This window comes from Pleurodeles waltl, chromosome 3_1 (genome assembly GCF_031143425.1).
Source record: "Pleurodeles waltl isolate 20211129_DDA chromosome 3_1, aPleWal1.hap1.20221129, whole genome shotgun sequence".
Taxonomy (NCBI): domain Eukaryota; kingdom Metazoa; phylum Chordata; class Amphibia; order Caudata; family Salamandridae; genus Pleurodeles; species Pleurodeles waltl.
Genome location: NC_090440.1, coordinates 764,976,400 through 765,001,073, shown reverse-complemented (window position 1 = coordinate 765,001,073; position 24,674 = coordinate 764,976,400). Strand labels below are relative to the sequence as shown.

The 24,674-nt window shown below is 45.4% G+C and overlaps 1 protein-coding gene across 5 annotated transcripts in view; it reads left to right on the top strand.

The window, feature by feature from the left end:
* BMAL1 (basic helix-loop-helix ARNT like 1) overlaps positions 1-24,674 on the top strand; it is a 573,964-nt gene that overhangs the window by 504,566 nt on the left and 44,724 nt on the right. For all 5 annotated transcript variants that reach the window (XM_069223570.1, XM_069223574.1, XM_069223572.1 and 2 more), the window contains one exon: positions 7,434-7,527. In XM_069223570.1, the coding sequence (XP_069079671.1) occupies positions 7,434-7,527 (94 nt within the window). The remainder of the gene's footprint in view (positions 1-7,433; positions 7,528-24,674) is intronic.

Genomic DNA, 24,674 nt, shown 5'->3' with positions numbered 1-24,674 from the left:
GAGACTTTGTCAAAGGTTGAGGAAAGATTCAGTAGGATTAGGGGCGTGGGGTAACCATTGTCCATGATTATCCAGATGCCTGTGACAGCGATGAGGGCAGTCTCTGTACTATGGTTGGGCCAGGATCTGGATTTAGTGGTGTTGTGGAGGTGGTTGTCAGTAAGGTGCGTGGCTAAGTATTTGTTTTAATATTTTTCATGACTTTTGCGGATAGGATAGCAGGGGAGATAGACCGGTAGTTGACTAGCGTCTTTGGATCTGCTGAGGATTTCTTAGGAAGGGGAATCCTGTGGCATATTTTCAGGCTTCTGGGTAGCTGGCTTTGATGACTGAGTCATTCAGGATCAGGGGTGAGAGCTTTGCTGATGGGGTCCAGTCCTTTGATGAAAACACATTGAAGACAGGTTTCTTCAGTAGTGGAGGACCAGGTGGTCAGAGTGGTCCTCTGGGTGTTGGCAGAGAGACGGAACAGTTTATAAAAATAAAGTATGGAGAAAAGTTTTGTGAACTTGGTTAAAGAAAAGGCTGTATGGAATGTGGCAAAGGAAGTTTCTAAAAGGAGTCAAATTGAAGGTATGTGAGTGAAAACTGAGGTTCTACAGGAATCAGCCTTTGATCTACAATTCTTTGGTGTACTGGAGTGAGCCCCTAAATCACATATGTTCACAAATGAAAGCAGTACCAAAAGTTACAAACTGTAGTGTCTTGTGAGTTAGAGATGATGAGGCTCTTTTGGCTCCTGATGACTTAAGTGTTGGGGAGTGGTTAATAGAAATCACGATTAGAATGTTGAGTTCGCAGTTACACGCTGAGGAATAACGATGTGTGATACCAAGCTCCATGTGTGGTGTAATGATTTCCATGTACCAAGGCCAGGGAGGAAGCTACAACTGAATACAAGATAGAGGATATGTAACCTGAAGAATCAGCAGTGCTGTCCCAGAGAGTTTGCTGTGGTCCAGCAAACTGCTCATACGTGCCACTCGTGCCTCAGTCGAAGTGAAGATCGACATTTGGTTTATGTGGTCTAAAAGCACCAAGTTTAAGAGAGATTTGTGTATTATTGGCCAGTAAACTGTTGGTGAGGTTATAAAAGAGGTACTGCGCCACAACCCAGCACAGAGCTATAAGATATACAAAACAATGATGCTAATGGCAGTGATAATTAAGTACAGAAGAGCACTGAAGGCAACGATAGCAGAGTACAAAGAAGCAATAAAGACAGCAATAACAAGTACAAAGAAATGCTAATAGAAAGAATTTTCAAACATTACATGTATCATTGTACTTACCTAAACCTAGGTAAAGCGAATCATCAGACCACAGCATTGGACAAAGGGACCCAAGTGAAAGCACAGGGGTTGTACTTTTAGAGCAGTCAATCCTTGAAGCTGCATACCACCGAAGCTGCCGGGTGGGCCTCAGAACAACTCAAAAAGTCTTTGAGTAGTTGAAGGGTTCCAATTTTGACATAGAAAGAGGCCAGACAACTTCAAACTGTCAGCAACTACCCTGATGCCAGCAAGTCGCAAAGGAAGTAACAAAGAAAATGCCCATGCTGAGGAAGTCTCATAACGTCAACCCAGAGAAGCACTAAATAATGAAAGCAATCCAATGCTGAATGTTGATTATAAAAGATATATTTTCAACCAGGAAAGACAGAGAGCTGGTGAAACGATCTAGGAATTTGTTGAAAGACTTGATACACTCATCCAACATTTTAAGTTCAATTAATTAAAAGATGAAGTATTCAATGATTAAAAATATATACATCTGAGTTATAGATGGCTTCTTGTCAGATTAATTCAGACGACAAATGCTTACCGAAACACTTAAAGCCTGATTTAGATGTTGGCAATACCGTCCCTTTCTTGACTTTTCGACTGAAAACCCTTCCACCGTGGTGACTGTCCACCTGCGCTAATTAGATGTGGGCAGTCCCATAGACAAAAGCCCACATTGGAACAGCCGCCTGTGCCAAGAAACACTGTCCGCGTCAACGGAAAGAGAGGGAAAAGTGGGTGCCAGCAGAATTCTAGCCACTCTTTCTGCTGTGCAGATCTGGATGTGCCTTACCACCAAACAAAAATTGGCAGTCTGACTTCTGTGTCTGAGTTTGCGGATTGGGGAGGTGAAAGGGGGTGAAAACACACCTTTTTTCCCCATTCCTCCCCCACCTTTGATTGGACACGACTGGACAACACCTGCTGTCAGTGCTGCCACCAACCTACGGAGAAAACACAACCCCAGCATTGCCAGACTCAAAGGTAGGGATGCAGCATTGCCAGGTTACCTTTGGTGGGCACTGCACGGGTGGCGGGCATATACATGTCAGTCATTTTTTTAAAATCACTGTGACATGCATATGTGGGGTACACAATGGTATCACACATGACTGAGGAGACACTGGTAAAACACGCATATCACACACAAACACAACTGTCATTGTGGTGTCATCATTCATTGCTAGATGAATGCCTGCATCACAGTGGTGGTTCACTCACGCTGGCCGACGGTGTCCATGTGTGCACATTGAAAGAGGACCTGCGCAGATAGGTATGTGCCAGCTGTTGTAGGTGTGAGTTAGTACGTGAATGTGTGTTTGATTGGCTGGTTGAGGTGGAGGGAGCGAGAATGGATGATTTGGGTGTGTCTATGTGCATCACTTGCATCTGAGATCGATGTTGTGTATGTTGTGTTGCCATGTGACACATTTAGGTGAGTTTTCTTGTCTAGCGGACTTCGTTGTGATGTGTATAGTTGTGCATGTGGGAGTGTGTTTGTGTAGCTGAGTGTGTAGTTGTGTTGGTTGTTGTGTTTGTGTTGTATGAAGGTGCAGTGTCAATGGTGTGTATGTTGTGTTATGGATGTATATCAATGTGTGTTTTCAGCATGTATGGGTTGTGTAGTGTTGGAATTGTAATGGATGATGGTGTGTATGTGGTGTGTTGTGTAGTGCAGGAGGACACCTATGGCTAAGAGACAGTGGGTGTGTGTGTCACTTACCTCTATTCCATAGCCCTTGCCATTGCACAAGGTCCATTGGGTCTGCCCGCTGTCTCCGTCCATCAGCAATCAATCAACAGTCCTCCGCTTGCAGAGCTGTAACATCTAAATACAGCAGGCAGAACCCTGTCGAGTTGATGGTCTTCTCGGGTCCACTTTCAACGCAGCTTGGTGCATTGAAAGTGCCACAAAGATCTAAATCAGGCCCTTAGTCTGGAGCAAGTACTCCAGGCTGCCAGAGCTGAGGAGCGTGTAGGTCGACAAGCTGCTGACATGGAGGTTGGAGGTGCCCAAAGTGAGTCAGTCATAAAAATGAAAAGTAAGCAGAAGCACAAGGGTGAAGGACACAAAGTAATGTCTCCAAGGAAAAAGACACTGTACTGTACATGGAAATCTTTGTTTACACATGAAGGTAAATGCCCTGCCATTGGACAAGTATGCAAGGGCTGAAGGAAAGAAAAACATTTTGTAACGGTTTGCAAGGCGAAGAAAAAATTAAGGGCCATATTTACAAGAAAGTGGTGCATCACTAGTGATGCGCTACTTTTCTTGTGGCCCCCTTGCGTCCCCTAACGCCACCATGGTAGCGGCGCATTTACAATACGGTGCACCATGGCGCATGTTAGAGGCAATAGTATAATTTTTGTTACTCTATTGTAACTCTATACTGGATTAGCCTAAAAAAAATGATGCTAATTCAGTATAGTATTAAGAGGTTCATTGAAATCAATGGGAGCCTAATTTTAATGCCTGCTTTAAGCAGGTGTTAAAAATGTTGCTACAAATGGCGTAATAGAATCTTGTAGATTCCATTGCGCCATGTATAGCGATCAAGTGCCTGTTTACTCAGCTTCAGTACTGCTGCTGAAGAAGGACTGATATCCATAAACTATAACATAAATGCTCATCACAAAATAGTGGGTCAGTTTTTAACGTTGTTTCATGGTTTAGGAAAACCTAAGACCATGAAAGTGCAAATACATATTAATGAGAACGTTCGTCCTGTTGCTCAGACATTGTCGAATTGTATTTTGTTTACAGGAAGGAATTGAAAAAGAACTTGAGACCTCACTAAAGCATGATATCATTGAACGAACCACTGATCTGCCACCATGGGCTTCACCATTAGTGGTAGTGCCCAAAACAGACTGTGAAGGAACTGTATGTGTCTGTGTTGATATTAGTCCAAGCTAACAAGGCAATTGAAAGAGAACGACATCCAGATCCACACATTGCTGACATGATCACACAGCTTAATGGTGCCAAAGTCTTCTCTCACCTTGATCTGAACAAAGGGTATAATCAATCGGAACTTGAAGAAAATTGCAGGTACATTACTGCCTTTTCTACTCACATTGGTTTGTTCCGATATGAAAGATTAAGTTGTGGGGTGTCATCAGCTGCAGACTTTTTTCAAAATGTCATTCAACATGTAACACAGCCTGTCACAAATGCTTTCAATTACAGTGATGACATATTGGTCTCTGGTGCCACACGAAAAGAACATGATAAAGCTTTTACACAAGTTTCTCGATTACTTGCTGATGCAGATCCAACCTTGAATGCAGAGAACTGTTAGTTCCACAAAACAAAACTCAAATTCTTTGGCCATATTTTCTCTGATGGAGGAATGACTCAAGATTGGGCTAAAGTACATGCGCTGTCAGCCACCTGTCCCCCACAAGTTGTTACTGTGTTACATTCTTTTATTGGCTTGGCCAATTACTGTTCTTGGTACATATGTGACTTTACCACAGTAAGTGCTCCCTTAAGAGACTTAATGAAACAAAGGGCGTATTTATAGGCCCCTAGTGCCACAGGAGCGCCACTGTTCGTGACACTCCTGTGGCGCTAAGCACTGCGCTTTATTTACAAGGTGGCGTTAAGCCACTTTTTGGGGCTTAACATCACCCTGTAAGTACGGCCACTTTTCATGCAGCACTGGGCGTGCAATGGGTGTTTATGTGGGCGTGGCACAGCAACACCCATTGCATTTTGACACTGCCTCAGGTTTATGAAACTTTGTAAACCTGAGGCAGCGCCAAAATCTAACACCACCCCCAAGGTGGCATTAGCAGGGTGCAACAAGGCGGAATACCTTTATTCCTCCTCATTTGTTGCTTTTTCTATGCATGCTGCATTCTGCAGCACACATAGAAAGAGCAAAATGCCAGAAATGATTGTTTATGTGCTGGAATGCGTCCCTTCCTGCACATAAACAATCATTTGAAAATGACGCTTTGGCACATCTGTGTGTGCTGCATTGTGCAGCACACACAGAAGTGCCAAAGCGCCATTAGTGATTGTTTATGTGCGGGAAGGTGCCCCTTCCTGCACATAAACAATCACACCCCTCAACACAGTCATCCTTGCACGATGGTGCACGGATGCCTGCATTGGCAGCTGAATTTAGCGCCAGTGCAGGGGACAACACATGGGGGCGCACATTCACTTAAATACAGCGCATCCCTGCATTTGTAAAGTGACGCGGCACTGCCAATTTTGGCGCAGCACCGTGCTGTGCCACTTTTCCAATAATCTGTCCCAAAGTGCTTCATTTCACTAGTCACTTGAGTTTGAACAAAGCTTCAAGAAAATCAAACATGAAATTAAGAATGCCATTGAAATGGCCTACTTTGATCTGAGGCTTCATACATAGGTTGTTTTCGACACAAGTCTGGTTGGGTTAGGTGTGATTCTTGCCCCACACGTGGACTCCCAAACGCTCAACGGCATATTGGGGCATATGCGATCAGAAGTTTGTCGCAAACTCAGCGTGCCTATTCACAAAGTGAAAATGAAAGTTTAGCAATGGTATGGGCTTGTGAACATTTTAAAATATTTTTATATGGAAAGCATTTAACTTTTGTCACAGATCATCAAGCATTGTTTACCATCTTTGGTGATCCTAAAGCCAAGATGCCTCCTCATATTGAACGTTGGGGATTTCGATTACAGGACTATTACTACACTATTGTACATCGACCATCGACCAGCGAAAGATCAAAACTCTGCTGACTCATTTTCATGAGTGCCAGCACAGTATCCTAGTACTACTTCCAGAAGCATACATTAACTTCATAGTAAAGTCCAGTACACCTGCTGCTATTTCATTGGAACAAATCATTACAGCTGTGAGCACAATTAGTGACATGCTGATACTTAAAGACATTATTCCACATTAATCCTGGAAATAGCACACTTAACCTCTTAAAAATGACAGTACTCAGCCATACAAATGATAGTGAATATCAGAAATTTTAAAATGTGAAAGATGAAGTTCCTTACTCAGGAAGGTATCGTCTTACAAGGTTTGAGAATTGTCATACCAGAGAGTAAGCGATAACAGGTGATTGAAGGACATTGTGGAATTGTTGCTACTAAATTAGCTCTCAGAGACAAAGTCTGGTTTTCTCATCTTGATGAAAGAGTTGAAGTGAAATTAAAGGCCTGTCATTTGTGCAACTTTTTATCTCCCAAAACAACCAAGCATCCTTTGAACATGTCCTACCTTCCAAAGCATGTATGGGAGACAACTACTGTTTACTTCTTTGGACCCCTTGACAATGAAAAGCACCTGATGGTGCTCATGTAAGTGTACCTGCTGACTAGAACAAGAGAAATTGGAGCAGTAAATGATGGCAACCCGCCCCCCCCCCCCCCAACCAGTGACGTAACAAAACGTGAGCCCTCCCCCGCAAAGTAGATAGAGGGAAGCCTCCTCCCCGCCAGACCAAGTGAGGGGCCTGCCGCCCATGTGAAGTGTACTGTGCCAAGGGGGCCATCTGGAGCTCGGGCCTCCACTCCGTAGGGGCTAACTTTATGGTACTACCTCCCACAGCTTCAGTTCTGTCTAAATGAGAGTTTGAGTATCCATTAGAAATTGTTGATTTGGGGTCTGGACAGGAGCTTTTGTTCAGCCAAGTTTCATCTGAAACATAAGATCCCAGGTGTTGTCATGTAAGATGTTCCAAAGCTCAGTTATATACTGTTATACAGAGATACTGCAGGTTAGGATTGTCTTGTGCACATATTTATACTCCATGTATAATTGGGACACCTGTTTCCTACCAAGTGTTTGCCAGCAGGTTTGGTAAATCTCAAAGCCTATCGGAGGATGTTTGCCTTTCCCATTCATCATAGTCATATTTTAGCTGTATTACATATTGTTATTATAGGTAGATATCAAGAAAGTAGAGGTGCAGTAGAAAGTATGTAATGTGGAAATGCTACGGAAGCCTATGTTAAAAAAAAAAAAGTAGTCCATGGACTAGGACTTAGTAACTGTCTTTTCAGGGGCTGTATACTCAGAACATGTTACATTGCCATTTAAATTCAGAATAAGCTCTAGAATAATTTTTTTGCTTTAGTAGAAAATATTGTTCTTTCTTTGTAAGTGTGTTAACTAAAACATGTGTATGTTGCAGAATCCGAGGTTCTTCACCTTCCAGCTGTGGCTCAAGTCCATTGAATATTACAAGTACGCCACCTCCAGATTTGTCCTCTCCCGGAGGAAAGAAGGTACTGATACCTGTTTTATATGATTAAATAAGGAAACACAATAATAAGTATGATAACAGCATATGAACTAAAACTATCATACTAAAACTCTCCTTTCAGTGGTTGTCTAATCCCTTAATTTAAAACACTTGAGTACAAATTTTGAAGGAGAACATTACTTGTTTCTTTCAGCATACAGCGTTCTTAAAGTCCCTTTCTTTCAAAATATTGCATCTTAACAGGTAGAACTTCCCACTGTAAGTGAACTGAAATTATATTGATGCTTCTTTCTTGTCTTCACAACAAAATATCAGAGTAGTATATTAGTAAACAATATTAGTAAATATTCCCAAACATATTCTTGGTGAGGAGAAATTACTAAGGAAGGCCATTGTGGTTAGTCTGTGAATACGTGAGGACAAACCCATTGGAACCATGAGACAGTTATCACTGGGGATCAAAATGAGTGTGGTTTTAAATTCTGCTGTTAATTTCTTGCTGTCATTTTAACTGTTTTGCTTCCATAGCCTGAAGAGGACTGTTGGGCTGTTATGTCCCCATTACTCAATTCTATAAAATCAATAAAAAGTCTGACATCGACCATAGCTTCTAATTCTTACAGTCACCTCTGTAGCAACTATGCTCTCTCCTCACTTGTACCCACTGCCTCATAAATACATTTGAAAAACTCATACCAGAATCAATCAGTAACCTGTTATTAGTGACTGTAAGAAATTGGTTTACTGGTTGAGGGGGGTGAAACCCGACTCAAGCAGAAATCACAATTCTTGTCAGGGTGAAGTCACAAGCAAATCTAAAACCCAACATAACCTGTGCTAAACCCTTTGGTAGTTTGGCAGAGAGCAGTCAGGTTTAACCTAGAGGCAATGTGTAAAGTATTTATGCAGTACTTCAAACAGTAATCAAGTAAAACACTCACAAGAAAATTCCCACATCAATTTAGACATCAAATAAATATTTTAAGACCACAATGACAAAAATATAATGAGTAGAATAAATTATATGCAATTTTAAAGTTTAAGTGAAAATGGTGCCAAAAAGCATGAAGCGTCAACTGTGGAGATCTGGTCGTGCGAGACCAGAACATATTCGCAAGTTCAGGCCGACTGCTCTGGAGGCTACAGGGACCCAGTTAGGCCCGAAAAACAAGAATACCTTAAATCCTGGTTGTCAAGAGTTGCTGCGTCCTGAGTCAAGGATGCGTCGCACAGCTGAGGCTCTGAGAGGTCTTGGTTAGAGGTACACTGCGTAGCATTGGTTTCAAGGAGCTGTGAGGCTGTGGTGCGAGGTCCAACATCATCATCAAGACTGACCGCTCCATCATTCACTTCCAAATCAAGACACCTAAAGTCATCACCCCTACGAGGTTCAGCACTCCAATCCACAACTGGGGCAAAATCACAGAAGCAGACTGACTCAGCGCCCTAGGCACTGATCAGCCTAGCCCCGCAGACAACCTCACAAAGGGCTTCAACGACTGAATCAAGAACTGCGTGGACTCCCTCACACTCATCAAACCCAACAAGCTTAGTTCATCAAACAAGCAGGCCATCTGGTGCACAGAAGACCTCTGAGACACCAAACAACACTGTAAACAGCGAGAAGGGAAATAGAGAGCTAACCGTAACACCACTGTCAGAGCTACCTACAAGGCTGCACTCAGACACTATCACCAGCAAATTAGAGACACCAAGAAAAAAAACACTAGTCGACCGCATCAAACGAAGCTCCTACAGCTGCAAGGAGATTTTCTCCATCTTAAAGGATTTCATGTCACCCTCCGCTACTTTCAGTAACATTGCTGCCTCCTAACAACTCTGCGACAACCTATCCAACTTCTTCCACAGCAGTGTCACAAACATCTACAGCAACTTTTCACACCAACCCAACCCCAGAGAACTCATTGCTAACCTACCCACCACCAACCAATAGAGCCACCTGACCGAATGGACAACCCTCACCAGAAATGACACAGCAGCAATCATGGGGACCATACACTCAGGTGCCCTAAGGGACCTTTCCCCCCACTGCATCTACAACTTGGCAACATCACCAATCAGCACCAGCCTGCTCTGCATAATCAATAACTCTATCACGTCTGCCACTTTCCCGGATGAATGGAAACTTGCAGATATCAACACCCTCCTAAGTAAGCCCACAGCTGACCGGAATCAACTGAGAAACTTCTGACCAATCTCCCTGCTCACCTATCCAGCCAAAGTGATTGAGAAGACCAATAGCAAGCAACTCAAGACACACCTCAAACTTCACCATCTTCTAGACAAGAGACAATCAGGATTCAGAAAAAAAACACAGCACTGAAATAGAACTCATCACAACCACAGACAAAATTTGAAACATCATGGACTGAGGAGAAAAGGCAGCCCTAAGCCTGCATGCCTTAAAGTACAAAGATCTGCTCTGAAATGGATCTGTTCCTTCCTCATGGGAAGAACCCAAAAAGTCAGGAATCAATCCTTCACATCAGAGACCAAGAAATTTAAATGCAGTGTCCCACAGGTATCGTCCCTTAACCCCACTCTTTTCAACATGTACATGACATCGCTCAACATCGGGTCACAAGACATCACTGTCATATCCTACGCCGATGACACCCAACACATCTTCCCCCTGACAGACAAGACAAACACCATCAGAATCAGCTTCACCAACTGCATGACCATAATAGCAGACTGGATGTGAACCAACTGCCTGAAGCTCATCTCCGACAAGACAGAAGTACTGGTCTTCGGCAACAAGACCTTCCCATGTAATTCCACCTAGTGGCCTTCAGAGCTAGGACCAATACCCACACCCACTGACCACGCAAGAAATGTAGGTATTATCCTAGAAGACAAACTCAACATGGTGGCTCAAGTCAATGCAGTGTGCACCTCCTGCCTTTGGATCCTACATTTGTTGTGAACAATCTTCAAAATGTTTGCCTCAGAACACTAGGTGGACCGTCATGCGAGCTGTCATTACCAGCAAGCTTATCTACGGCAACACTCTCTCAGCCGGAATCTCCAAACAACACCAGGTGGCTCCCAGGCAGACTTGGAGCCTGTGCAGGCTCTGTCCAGCGAGCCATGTGCGCATGTGTGTTTTGCCAGCCCGATAGGGCCAGCCAAACATACATGTGCAGTGATGGGAAGAGCTGTGCACTCCCCCTCCGTGCACGTCACATCCATGGCCCCGCCCCTTTAAAGGGGTTTGCAGCTGCCGCTGCTGTCAGGGGGCAACGCTCCTCTGCCATAATGGAGGAGCCGCCCCCGATTACATCCTGTCTCACTGACACAGTGCTTATAAATTCACTTTTTCACCTCCTCCCGGTCCCCTCTTGAATTATTGAATTCCACACCAGGTATGTAATAAGGTCTATCTGTTGCACACCTCCTGTTCAAACCCACAAACGAACCTAAGTTTCCCCAACCTGGACTTCCCACAAAACGATAAAGAATTAGTGCTCTTGTGTCTTCACTATGCCAATGCACTATACATTTGAGTCCCTTTGTTTATTGCTTAAAAGGCTACAGAGAATCCAAGTAACAGATGATGGATAACTTCTCAGTCTTCCAATGGAGACCAATATTATGCCTTATCCCATAACCCTGCACTTGCTGCCAAATATTACACTGATAACCTTCAAATCAATGTGCATTGCTCTTCGGCCAATTCACGGGACTTGACCACCCTTCCTTCAACAAAAACGAGTCAGCTGTACCCAGTATTGGCCCCTCTATTGACCATGCCTCCCTTCAAAAAGTCTCAAACTCTCTGAGGCTCCTCTTATGACCACAAGGAGCAACTTTGGATCTCGGTGTCTGCGCACATAAAAAAAAAAGCAAGTCACTTCCTGTCCCAGTGTGCAGATGGAGTTCTATGGAACTGCTAGGTAGGTACCCGCTAATGGGGCTATTTGGCCATTCTGCTGAATACTTTATCCTTAAGTACAGTGAAGTGTGCTGCAGCATGTTTGATGCACACATAGCTCAGCCAATAGCTGTCACATGGGACATAACTACACCTAACAACCTTTCAGCCGCACACCGCGAAAGGCTGGCTAGGAAATCAAAGCGCTTAGTGGCTCGTCAAAGCTATGACGCATCCCACTTATCTCCATTACCTGCTTCTTTTGTACTCTGTTTAAGCCTGTGAATAGGTACAAGCTCCAATCCCAGAGGAGAAACATTTCCATTCCTGCAAGTACAGTCCTTTACATAACTTCAATACAGCCATAAGTGACCCACCCTGATTAGCAATGCTCAGAGCTGGAAAAGCATCTCTGTGAGGTGTAGTGAGCAGGGAGTATTTAAGCCTGTAAACCTTTGCACTAGATAAGTAACTCTTTCGTAACCTGCAGGCTCATTGGCACCACTTGAATGTCACAAAACCCATAGAAGGAGCTGAATTCATCTCCATCAGCCCATTGATGTCCGTACCTCTTACCGTAACGCCTGTGACTGTACATTAGAGAAGTTAGCTCTGCTCGAGACGCCACTTCAGGAGGGGTATATAATCTTGTGCTGGGTCTTAAGGCTTCAGTATGAGAGTGCTTCTTAATAGGAGTCAAAGGGTGTCCGAGGGACTGCCTAGACATGTTGCTTGTCCCACCTGCTTTAGGATCTCAGCCAGGTTGATGCATGCACAGTGAGAGGCAAACCGGAGGCTCCAGACTCCTGTACATCTTTCACTGATGTGCTTCCCACATTAACTAGAATAGGAAGCAGTCATAGGTGCGCTGCGGTGCAGACCACGGCAGTGCACACCATACATAACACAGACCTCCGCCTTTTGCCATGGAAAAATCATCTTGTTGAGGTTACAACCTTAATAAAGACCACTGCTTACCACGCTGGACAGAGCTACATGACTGATCCTGGCTTTATGTAGATCAGCAGAATCAACTGGCTTTTACCGGAAGCATTTTTTTACATAACTCTCTCCTTAAGACATTGAAATGGCAGAAATACTAAGGAGGGCTTTGTGGTAAGGGATACTTAGCAGTTGAATCATAACACAGAAATATATTGGATACCTTTAAATTTGAACATGTTGCTGCCCCTGTTTTAAAGTGATACTTCCTACAAGTCTTTCTTAACAAGGTTTATTCATAAGTTTATTTAGCTAGCCTCATGATTTGTGAAGCCCACTGCACCCTTCAAAAGGAAAAAAACATGATTCTTGGTATTATAAAATAAACCAAGTAATCTGTCGGTGGTTATAGAGTCTTTCCAGATATGTTGACTGTAAAAGGTCCAACCAACCTTATGACCTACCTCATAGATTGCACGGTAGAAAAGTTGTTAAATCCCATTGACCCAATATTGTGAAAAATATCTAATGTGAAGCTCTCCCATCACTCATGCACAGTATTGTGCTAGAAAGGCAACACAAGATCGTTGTTGCCTTGCTGGCTTAAATTCCACTAAAAAATGTACACGCTGTTTCTCTTCCATTGCACAAGGCGTGATTATCCATACCAAGTCATGTTGGAACACCCGACCCTGGCAAGACCTCTATTCAAATGGAGAACAAAATGCATCTTTACAGCCAGATATTCACCAGTGTTAGAATTTGAGAGCCAGGCTACGATTTCACATTTTCTACAGCACATTTCTGCTATTTCTATTGTTTTTTACTGCTCTTGGCAGTTGAACAATGACTTTCCTTCCGGTTCTTCCTTTTCTGTCTGGCTGGAGTCTATAAAACTAGCAAAGATAGGTTAATGTAATGCCTGAATAATGACTGCAAACAGGGTACCATTAAAAATGCATTTATTGGCATGACCCGTGGATCATGATTTCTGTATATAATTTCACATTGTGTATGCACAGCTATGTTGTCCCTGTGGATACTTAATAGCATCACCTTATGGGAAGTTCTTGGTACTATATATTCCTAGATTGGGACTCCACAAATTCTGGGAAATGATGGCCCTTGAAAAGAGTCCAAAGAAGGGAAATTCAAAGGCTATGCCTAGCACATATCTGCACAAGAGACGCTAATGAACTATGATCTGATCCTGTGAGGCACATCCCAGGTAGCGTGTGTCCCACAGCCTGCAAGTGTTCGGTTATTGCATTGATCTAAAGAAGATGCATAACAATAGAAATAAGCAGAGTCACTGTGGTCATGTAGTGAGTGAGTGGCATCAGGATAGAGTGGCAGGTTTTAACACCTTGGATGACATTGTTGTGGTGCAAGTGGTGTCCATGAACAAGTTATAGTGACTTTTTCAACAAAGCTGGTGCCTATCAAAAAATCTTGAGATGTGATTACAAGAAATCCAGATTCTCCAGACGATGGACTGCCTCAGGACAGCTGAACATATTGTATTTTTCTACCTTTCCAGCTTAACCTGCCATGGATATAACCAATAGCAAGACGACAGGCAGCCGTTCAAAGGGATTCTAATGCAACTTGGCTTTATGGTATGGTTCCAAGAATATATGTTCTCTCGTAGGGGATTTCCATGTATAGTCATAAGCGTTGAATATTCCCCGCCCGCCTGCGGGGACCCCGGAGCACTTTTTCCAATATAACTTCTTAACTGTCCATGTTCGCCTTTCTTCAGAAAAGCCTGCCAAGTCACTTAAGAATGTTCCCATGCAGCCTATAGGAAGGGCTACAGTGTTCAAACTTCTTCATTCAGATTGTCCTTGAAGTAAATGCATTAAATTGCCTGAACAAATTAATATAATTTTTCAGAAAAATTCCTGTACAAACCTTTTTATATCAGACAACCCCTATGAAGGAGTGCAGAATAGTGTAGCCCACAGGCTGCCATTTGTAATGAAGAAAAGGAGACTGTGCCTTTAAGAACTGCCAGTCCTCCAGTATCCCATCATGCCTGGAGAGAGGCAGTTACCTCCGTTCTTTTTTCCGGCACCTGCTGACAGGACCCTGGAGCATTGAGCTCAACCTTTTTAGGTTTTTTTCTTCAAAAATATAGAGAAACTTTGAGAGAAAAGGCTTCATTCGACATCTTTTGTCATTCTCTCTTGGATTTTGAAATTTTCTAACAAGATTTAAGGCTTTTTTACACAATAAATGCCTTCCTGGTTTGACAAATGCCCAAAATGTGGCAGAAAAAAGGCCAAAACAGACCCTCATGAGGTCTGCATCATTTGTCTGCCGTCCTCACATATACCTGCCTCCTGTAACATCTGCAAGACATTCTCCAGGCGCACATTGCGTGACAGAGAGAAGATTTGCCTTCAAGGGAGAGCAGAGAGAAGACGCCAAGGAACCAGTGGGACTTGTGAGCGAGGGGAAGGTCAGTCTTCCACCAGGGCTCACACCTCGGCCTCCAGTGGTCATGGAAGGTCTGAGAGGCGTTCCTCAGGATGAAAACGCTATCGGACCCAGTCGACATCGAGAAGATCGACGTCGAGAGGAGGTACGGCACCGATATGCTCGCCGTCGAAGTCCAGATCGACGTCATATAGGAGTTGCCGTTCGACATCAAGGCACCGCACGGCGTCGAAGACCCCGCGACACATGACGTCAAGGAGCAGATCGGTGGCGTGGGAATCAACGTCGAGAGGTAAACGTAGACGTCATGGGTCGAGGTCCCGCACAGCATCGATGTCGAGACGTAGAGGAAGATCGACGTTGAGGAGACCATCGACGTCAAGGAGACACAAGCAAAGAAGAATTTATTCTTCCTCAGAGCTATCTACTTCGGTAGTGCTGCTTACCTCGTCGCCTTCTACTCGTGCATTTACTCATGCCTCTCTTCCACCAGATCTGCCGCCAACTTCACCTCAAGCACAGACACCGCGGCCTACGGGTCAGGAGTTACCACAATCGGCACCGCTTCCAGTGCCTCAAGTACAAATTACTGTCCCAACAAGACCGCGCTCTGCATCGCGCCACCGTTCACGTCATGGCCATGATTCATCCCGCTGAAGATCTCACCGCAGATCTAGACATAGATCAAGTTCAAGGGGTCATGAGAGAGAGTCTTGGTCTTCTACCAGAGACTACTCCCCTACCTTATCGGACTCACCCCCACCTCGGTCCTCGCCGGTTGATGATATTAACACCTTCCATGAAGTGCTGGTCCGAGGTGCGTCAAAACTAAACATTCCGATGGTCGCCCCTACACCATCTACATCGGTTATCTTTGAAACTCTACAAAAGCGTACAGCTGCCAGACCTTTACTACCCCTAGTACCTGGCCTCTTAGAGCCTGCTATAAAAGTTTTCCTCACACCGGCTACGACAAGACCTGCACCATCTAGACTGCAGAAAAAGTTTCGCCCTCCTGAGCAAGATCCTGTGTTTTTGCGTTCCGACCCTCCACCGGACTCCGTGGTCATTTTGGCGGCTGGCAAAGCTCATGCTACCTCTCCGTCGTCCACCTCTCCCCCGGATAAGGAGAGTAAAAGGCTGGATTCAACAGGCCGTAAAGTCTGCAGTTTGGCTGCATCATCTATGAAGACTGCAAGCGTCACAGCCCTTTTGGGCAGGTACGATAGATCTTTGTGGGATTCCATATTACAGTTCGCAGAGCATCTCCCGAGAGATCACATAGAGGATTTCCTACAAATAGCCAAGGAGGGTGTTATGGTCTCCAATCAGATCATCAGCTTACTGCCATGGTGTGACACTGAGAAGACATTCGTGGTTGTGGCTTACGTCATTGAAGTCGGATGCTCAGCAACTAATTATGAATCGGCCATTTTCAGGATCCACCTTATCCGGATCCCATGCAGATGATGAAATGGCAAGGATGAAGGCTGAGGTGGACACATTAAAACCAGTGGGTCTTGACAGACCTAAGGAGCAACGTCGGTCCTTCCGTCCTTTCCACCGCCGCTACACCACGCAGAGGGTTTAAACCCCTCAATGGGTCCCTACAAGACCTCACCAACAGTAACAACGAGCCTATAAGCCTCAGCGTAAATCACAAAGGGGACGATCGACCCATCAGTCCACTAGAGTACCCTACAACCTACCACCTCAAAACCCTGAGAATTTCCTCCCCCCAATTTCGTTAACCACTCCGGTGGGGGGAAGCGTCACCAATTGCCTGGTAGAGTGGCAAAGAATTACAACAGACGCTTGGGTCTTAAACATTGTACAGAATGGATATTGTCTCATGTTTTCCACACTGCCTCTGCCCATTCCGCCAAAACCCTCAACCGCGCACCTCGACCTCTTAAAGGCGGAAGTCTCCATCCTCCTCGAAAAGAGAGCAGTGGAATCGGTTCCCCTCAACCAACGAGGGAAGGGTATTTACTCCAAATACTTTCTCATCCCAAAGAAGTACAAGAGGGAATTCAGACCCATTCTAGACCTCAAAATTGGCAACAAATGGGTCCGAAAGGAAAAATTCAGAATGCTATCCTTACACCAGATATATCCTCAGATTCAGCAAGGGGACTGGCTTTGCTCAGTGGATCTACACGATGCGTATTTCCACATCCCCATTGCGAAGAAGCATCGAAAATTCCTGAGGTTTGTGGTGGGTCAAGATCACTTCCAATACACTGTCCTACCATTCGGTCTCAGGTCTGCACCCAGAACCTTTTCCAAGTGCATGGCGGTGGTGGCAGCTCATCTCAGGAAAAATTTAATTTTTATATACTGTATCTGGATGACTGGTTAATCAAAGCATCCACTTATGCAGAAGCCAAACTGCATTTCCAGATGACCTGCGAGCCCCTGTATCGGCTAGACCTTCATATCAACTTTCACAAGTCAACGACAGTTCCTGTACAGAAGTTACACTACTTAGTTGCTACCATAGACACTCTGCAGGCAAAAGTGTGTCCTTCGGAGGAACAACGCTTATCCATGCTCCGGAAGTATCGGGCTCTCCGATCAATGCGTCACCCAACAGTGCGAACAGTCTCCTCACTTCTAGGCTCCATGGCATCCTGCATCTTTCTGACACCCAACGCTCGCCTCCACATGCGACCGCTTCAGGAATGCCTGGAGGACCAATGGAATCAATTGTCGGGGAACTGGGAAGACCGAATTCGTCTGTCCACCCGTGCAATCAGATCTCTAACTTGGTGGTGCTCTCCAGCCAATCTCCTAAAGGGGATGCCATTCCGTGCACAGGCTCCAACGCAGACTATTGTGACAGATGCCTCTCTCCTCGGATGGGGAGCTCATATGGATCACCTGCAAATACAAGGTCGTTGGTCTCACAAGGAATCATTGTACCACATCAGTCTCCTAGAGCTACGGGCGGTACACCTAGCTCTCAAGGCATTTCTACCCTCAATCACCACCGACAACTTGCTGGTACAGACAGACCATACCACCACTATGTACTATCTGAACAAGCAAGGGGGCACCAGATCCAGAGTCATGTCTCAAGAGTCCCAGCCAATATGGCACTGGCTCCTAGACAGGAAATTGAGCATAGTGGCAACCCACCTTCCTGGGGTTCAGAATATGCAAGCGGATGCCCTCAGCAGAGTTCTAGAAGAGAACCACGAGTGTGTACTCAACGAAGATGTCACTCGAGACATTTTCCGTTTGTGGGGCACACCTTCTATCGACCTCTTCGCCACAGAAGAAAACAGGAAATTCCACGACTTCGCCACCAGGTTTTACCACACAAAATCGCTGGGGAATGCTCTGTGGATAGACTGGTCCAACAAATTTCTGTATGCCTTTCCACCAATTCCGCTGATCCCAGCAGCCATCTACTCGTTCAGCATACTCCTTCAAGTGGAAAAGATTCTGCATCTGCTGTTCCTCTAAGGGGACAGACCCTACATCTTGGAAGGAAGATGTCATTCTCCCTTACTTGTTACAATTGGCACGATCTGGCCTGCAACTTTCTTCAATAAAAGTTCATTTGGCAGCTTTAACTGCTTATAGGAAAACTCCTTTGCAAACCTCTTTCTTTAGAATTCCAGTTATCAAAGATTTGATCCGTCCAGCAACACCCATATTATCGATTAGACTTCGCCCTTCCCTCAAATGAAAGCATTACACAGTTCACAACCTGGCATACCACTTAACTTATTTTCACCTCTTTTAGTGTGGCATCCCTATTTCTGCCATCACATTAAATATTTGTGTTTCTTAGGATACCACTGGCATTCCATAGCAGAGATAGAGATTTCATATAATTTAAGCTGTTATGTTATGCTGTTGGCTCTGTGCAAGGTACAATCTGCCATTGATAGGGCATCAAAGTTATTTTGGTAGTTTATGAATGATATTCCAGTAGTTGCCATATTTCCATCATAAACTTCATTCTGATTTACTGTGTGAATGTGTATGTTTTTCTGTTAGGTGAATGTGTCAACGTCACCGAGGTGTGGATGGATGTTCTTGTTTAGGTGTGTTAGATGGCAGAATCTTAACTGTGCATAAGGTGATAGGTGGCACAAGGGTCTTTTGGGGACCACAGTAGTCAGATAATGACTTAATTTGTCTGCTTTTTCTACGGAGTTCTTTCTTAATGTGTTCTATTGTATAATTGGGTGATGCGCCCTGGGGAAAACCGCTATTGTGAACAAGTCTGAGAAAGGGTGGAATGAAATGTTTATGGACTGGTTTTTGCAAATTCTGAAAATCATTGACAGTTAAGGAACATTGATACCCGAGATTAATCATTTTTGATCAAAACTTTTGACATTTTGTAAGTGCAGTAAATAAATTATGTTAGAGTTTAATTGTTCTCAATTTGTCATCTCTGGAAGACTGACTGGCTAAGTTTACTTTAGCAGAAATCTTATTTGTGGACTACAGATCACACCAGGACCCGCATTACTGAGAGGGTGCACTTCCCAAGTAGGTGCACAGAGTGCAAACATGGAAAGTGCCCAAGATGAGGAAGAATGTGATGATGTTTCTCTGTGCGGGCTGTAACCCACCTGCACTTTTAAAAGGGATTAGAGAACCCCTTGCAGAATGATGTAGTGAGTGACTGCACCCACCTGCAAGGGCATGTCTGGGAGGGGTGTCCATGGGACCCACTTTCATCTCTTTACAGGGCTGCATTTCGAAGGTGCACTGAAAGTGCACCACCTTTTTGTGGCGCACTTTCAATGCATCTTCTAAAGTCATGTTTGCCTCTGCACCATGTCAGTAATACGGCACGGGCACAGGGCCTACCCCCCATGCAAATGAGGTAACTCCCTCTAATAATAGCCCCTTGACACTAAATGTGCTCCAGCTCCATCTGTATTACAGAAGGGGCTTCACAAGCCTTTGCTGCCCCTTATGTAATACCAAAGTGTCCTGGGGGTGTGCAAAGCAGGCTCAAACGCCTGTTACTGTCCCCGGGCACTTTGTATAATACGGCCCATGATGTCAGCAGTGAGTAGGTAACTTTTAGAAACATCTTGCTGGTTTTTAGTGCTGGCTTTGCAGTTAGTAAAATGCTGCTCAATTGATATATACTTTCCTTATAAGTTTATCTTTCTCTCAGTTTCTTCCCAACCCATTGCACACTACTAGCAGATCTCCTTTCCCTGTGCTTTATTCTGTCACCTAGCATCTATTTTTAGCTTGTTATCAAGTCTCTCCAGGCATCAGACTGGATCCGTAAGTTTCTTGTGCGAAACCCCTGTGCGCCGGTGGGTGCCATAGTTAGGCTCTGCATGGCAGCGGCGGTGCCAGAAGTGACATGCACAGTGGCTATATAGGTGCCACCCTAGCGCAATTATGTCAGTTCTTTTCTTTCCACACCAGTCAGCGCAGATCCGTAGAAAAGCTACCCCCACTCACTTTTTGACTGATTTTTTTTTTTTCAATCTTTTTCTACGATTTCTGAGACTTTGGTGATCATTATGACTTTGGCAGTCTTCCTTGAAGACCGCCAAAGCCGCGGGGCCAGAAGACCGCAAGTGCTGGCAGTCTTCCGCCCACCATATTACAGGTACTGCTGGATTTCCGCCACACTTTGGGTGGAAATCCAGCAGTAGTCGTGATGGCAGGCGGAGCCGCTGAGGTAGTTCCACCACCGGCCCGGCCCCGCCAGAAAGACTCCACCAGCCGTGTTATGTGCAATAATACAGCGTGGCGGTGTCCTGCTGGTGGGGAGCTCCCGGAATTGGAAGCGCCCCCGTTCTCTGCCGGACGACCTCCTTCCTGGACCAGGTAAGTTGATCGTCCAACAGGGGAGGGGGTGGGAGGCTGGTGGGTGTTGTGTGTGAGTATGTGTTGTCTGCATGTGTGCATGAATGTGTGTATGCGTGGTTGGATGCATGTCTGAATGTAGAAGTGAGTGTGTGTACGAATGTAAGTGTGTGCGTGTGTGTATGCGAGAATGAGTATTATGGTGAATGCATGTCTGTGTGTGAGTATGCATGTTTGTCTTTGTGTGAGTATGCGTGTTTGAATGGGTGTGAATATGTGTGTTTGGATGGGTGTAAATATGTGTGTTTGGATGGGTGTGAGATGCATGTTTGGATGGGTGTGGGTATGCGCGGTTGAATGCGTGTATGAGTGCTGAGAGTGAATGCGTTTATGTAAGTGTAGGTGAATGAGTGTATGTGTGGTGCATGTGGCTGTCTGTGTGCAGGTGTACGGGGTGGGGCGCTGTGTCTGGAAGGAGGGGATGAGCGCGCTGTGCCTGGAGGAGGGGTAGGGGGTGCGAGTCACTGTGTCTGGAAGGGGGTTGGGGAACGCTGTGTCTGGAGGGAGGGTGGATAGGTTTAGTGCTTGCCAGGAAGGGAGTCGTCTTCTTCCCAGTCACCGGTAGCCTTCCCGCCAGAGTGGAAACCCAGGTGGAAAGGCGGCTCCTAATACCGCTGGTGGCCTTTTGTGGCAGTATGTGTGAAGATGTGGCAGGTTGGCAGAGGCCATCCTGCCACACTCATAATGTGGCGGTCTTCACCAGCCAGCCTGTTGGGACCCTTTGTCTCTTGATGTGGTAGGGATGTCCACAAAGATGGCTTGTTTCAAGCCCTGTGGCTCCTGTCTCTGGAAAAAATGTCAGTGACAGATCCACATTTCATCTGCCTTTGGTGCCTCAAGTGCAACAATGTTGCCAAAGATCTGTGTTGATTGTCGCCCCATGCACCCTAAGGCCTTGTGATAGCTGTCCCTCAATCTCCTTGCTGCTCGACGTCCAGCGCCGCAATGGCCTCGATCCTGGTCAAGAGGAAGGTCCCGGGATCGGTCGCGTAGCCACTCCAAGCACTCATTGTCGCAGTCGAAGTCATCAAGGCATTTAGGTAAGTCCCACAAGTGAAAAAAGAGCAAGACGTTGAAGAGGTTCATTCATCTAAGTCATCTGACAAGATGAGGAAGCATGAGCTTTTGAGGCCTGGATCCACGGTTGAGCCTGCACCTGGGCTGTCTCCATGCCTCCCTGAGTTTCCAGGAGCCGGAGCGACCCCCACCCAACTTCATGAGGCATATGAGGCTATGCACCTCATATTTGGGTGGCCAATTCCTGCTGGAGCACCTTTAAGCTCTGCGGGGATGGGAGAGGCCCATTTTGGTCTTCCGCTGACGGGTTCAGCCCCGGTCCCAGCCGGGCCCATTGGATTCATGGATGGATTCGGACAGGCACCGGTTGAGCCATCTTAACCTTCACAGTTCTGACATCCACCAGCAGCGTGGTCCCCAGCCTCATCCCTGACTCCAAGATGGAGCTGGATGGGCGCTGTTTAAAGACTATTCCAGTGACAACTGGGGGCAGACCACCCAGGTCAGTGCCTCTGCCCTATTCCTTTGGGCTAGGACTTTGGAATGACTGTTATGGGGGCACTGGACCCTAATGAATACCAGCCCCTAGATGTCACCGAGGACACCTGGTGTGAGGATTTGGCAGATGACAGTGGACTTCATACCACCCCAGTTGCTGGCTTGGTTTCTCGTCCTTCCGTGGTTATGGTGATGAGGAGGGCAGCTGAGGCCCTAGACCTTCAGCATTCCACTGTGGCTATCAAGACAAATGTCTTGATTGAGGTGCTTATGCTGAGAGTCACCTTATCTGAACCACTTCTCCCGTTTAACGAAGCCCTCACGAACATCCTGCTCCGGACCTCGTCCAAGCCTTGCACAGAAGCTTTTGGTGATAAGTCAACCACCCACCACCATCGCCCTTCCCCAGAAACTCCAGTTTACTCACAGCACAGTCTAAGCTTCCACTTCCAAGGTAAATCTTGGCACATTCCCTACTACTCCCCTGGACAGGGAATTCAAGAGGCTGGATACCTTGGGGAAAAAGATGTTCTTTTCTGCCAGCCTGGCCCTCCCATCGGTGAACACTCTGCGCCATTTGGGCCTCTACTCCCACTCGCTCTGGGACTCTGTTGCGCAGGTGCTGTCTGTGGTCTCAGAGGAGGCCCAAGCCATAGTCTCTCGAGCTATTGCTGACAGAAGAGATGCATGTAAGTTTACCATACGCTGTGGGCTTGACACGACTGACTCAATAGATCAGTTTCATCGTTGGTGATCCACACAGCCCTCCTATTCAGCTGATGCAAGATCTGGCATTCCCATTGGACATGCGTGCCAACACAACAGGAGCCACCCACTCTGTTGCTTTTACTTCTTCAGTTATTCAACTGGCCTTTACATTTTCCAGTTCTTTCAATATTGCTTATCTTACCTTGCTAGGAACTTTTCCTGCATGATGCACAGAACCCCTGTTTAATCTAGTTCTGTGACCTACACTGCGTTGCATGAGGACAGGCACAGCCCTTTCAGGTGTAAGTGTCATCTCCTCCCTCCCCACTCTTGCCACGTAGACTCATCAGGATATGGAGGCTACATCCAAGCTCCCTTTGTGTCACTGTCTAGTGGGAATTCACAGACAGCCCAACTGTCAGTCTGACCCAGACATGGATTACAAAAGCAGGCAGAGTCACAGAATGGTCTAAGCAAGAAAATGCCCACTTTCTAAAAATGGCATTTTCAAACTGACAGTCTAAAAAACAATTTTGCCAAAAATTGCATGTTTAAATTATGAGATCAGAGACGCCAAACTCCACACTCCCAAAGGGAAACTGCACTTAAGTTATTTAAAGACCACCCCTATGTTAACCTATGAGAGATAGGCCTTGCAGCAGTGAAACACAAATTTGGCAGTATTTCACTGTCAGGACATGTAAAGCACACCAATACATGTCCTACCTTTTAAATACACTGCCCCCTGCCCCCATGGGGCTACCCAGAGTCTACATTAGGGGTGACTTACATGTAGTAAAATGGAAAGTTTGGGCCTGGCAAGTGGTTACACTTGCCAGGTCTAATTGGCAATTTAAATCTGCCCACACAGAAACTGCAGTAGCAGGTCTGAGCCACGCCTACAGGGCTACTCATGTGGGTGGCACAATCAATGCTGCAGGCCCAATAGCAGCTTTTGATTAATAGGCCCTGGACACCTCTAATGCACCTCACTATGGACTTACTAGTAAATCAAATATGTCAGTCATGAATCAACCAATCGCCAGTACAATTTAGACAGAGAGCAGGTGCACTTTAGCACTGGCTAGCAGTAGTAAAGTGCCCAGAGCCCTAAAGCCAACAAAAAACAGGTCAGTACAAATCAGAGGAAGGAAGCAAAAAGTTTGAGGATTACTGTACGAAAAGGGCCAGATCCAACACTTCTCCTTTTGAGATTCAAAATAACCAGGTTTAAGCACTTTTTGAAGGATATCAGGTCCTTGCAGGATTAAATGGCAAAAGGCCATTTGTTCCAATTCCTTGCAGCTAGGTTGGAGAAAGAATGACCACGCCTTCTTACCTTGTATATTCGACATGGGTAAACCAAGGTCATAATAGACAGTATGTGGACTTTGGCCCTCGTTAACTGACATTTGGCCACCTGCACTGCAGCACTTAATTAACCCCTTCAGTGCCAGGTCTTTTTCCCCCCTCAAGTGCCAGGCCTGTTTTTTTTGCTCTTTTGGGCAGTTTGCGCTTAGGCCCTCATAACTTTCTGTTAACATAAGCTACCCACACCAAATCTGCGCCCTTTTTTTCCACCATCGTAGGGATTCTAGAGGTACCCAGAGTTTGTGGGTTCCCCTGAAGTGGACCAAGAAAGTAGCCAAAATACAGCTAAATTTTTAATTTTTTTTTTTAAATGGGAAAATGGGCTGCAGACGAAAACTTGTGGTTTTTCCCCGAAAATGGAATCAACAAAGGGTTTGCGGTGCTAAAATCACCATCTTTCCAGCTTTTAGGAACAGGCAGACTTGAATCAGAAA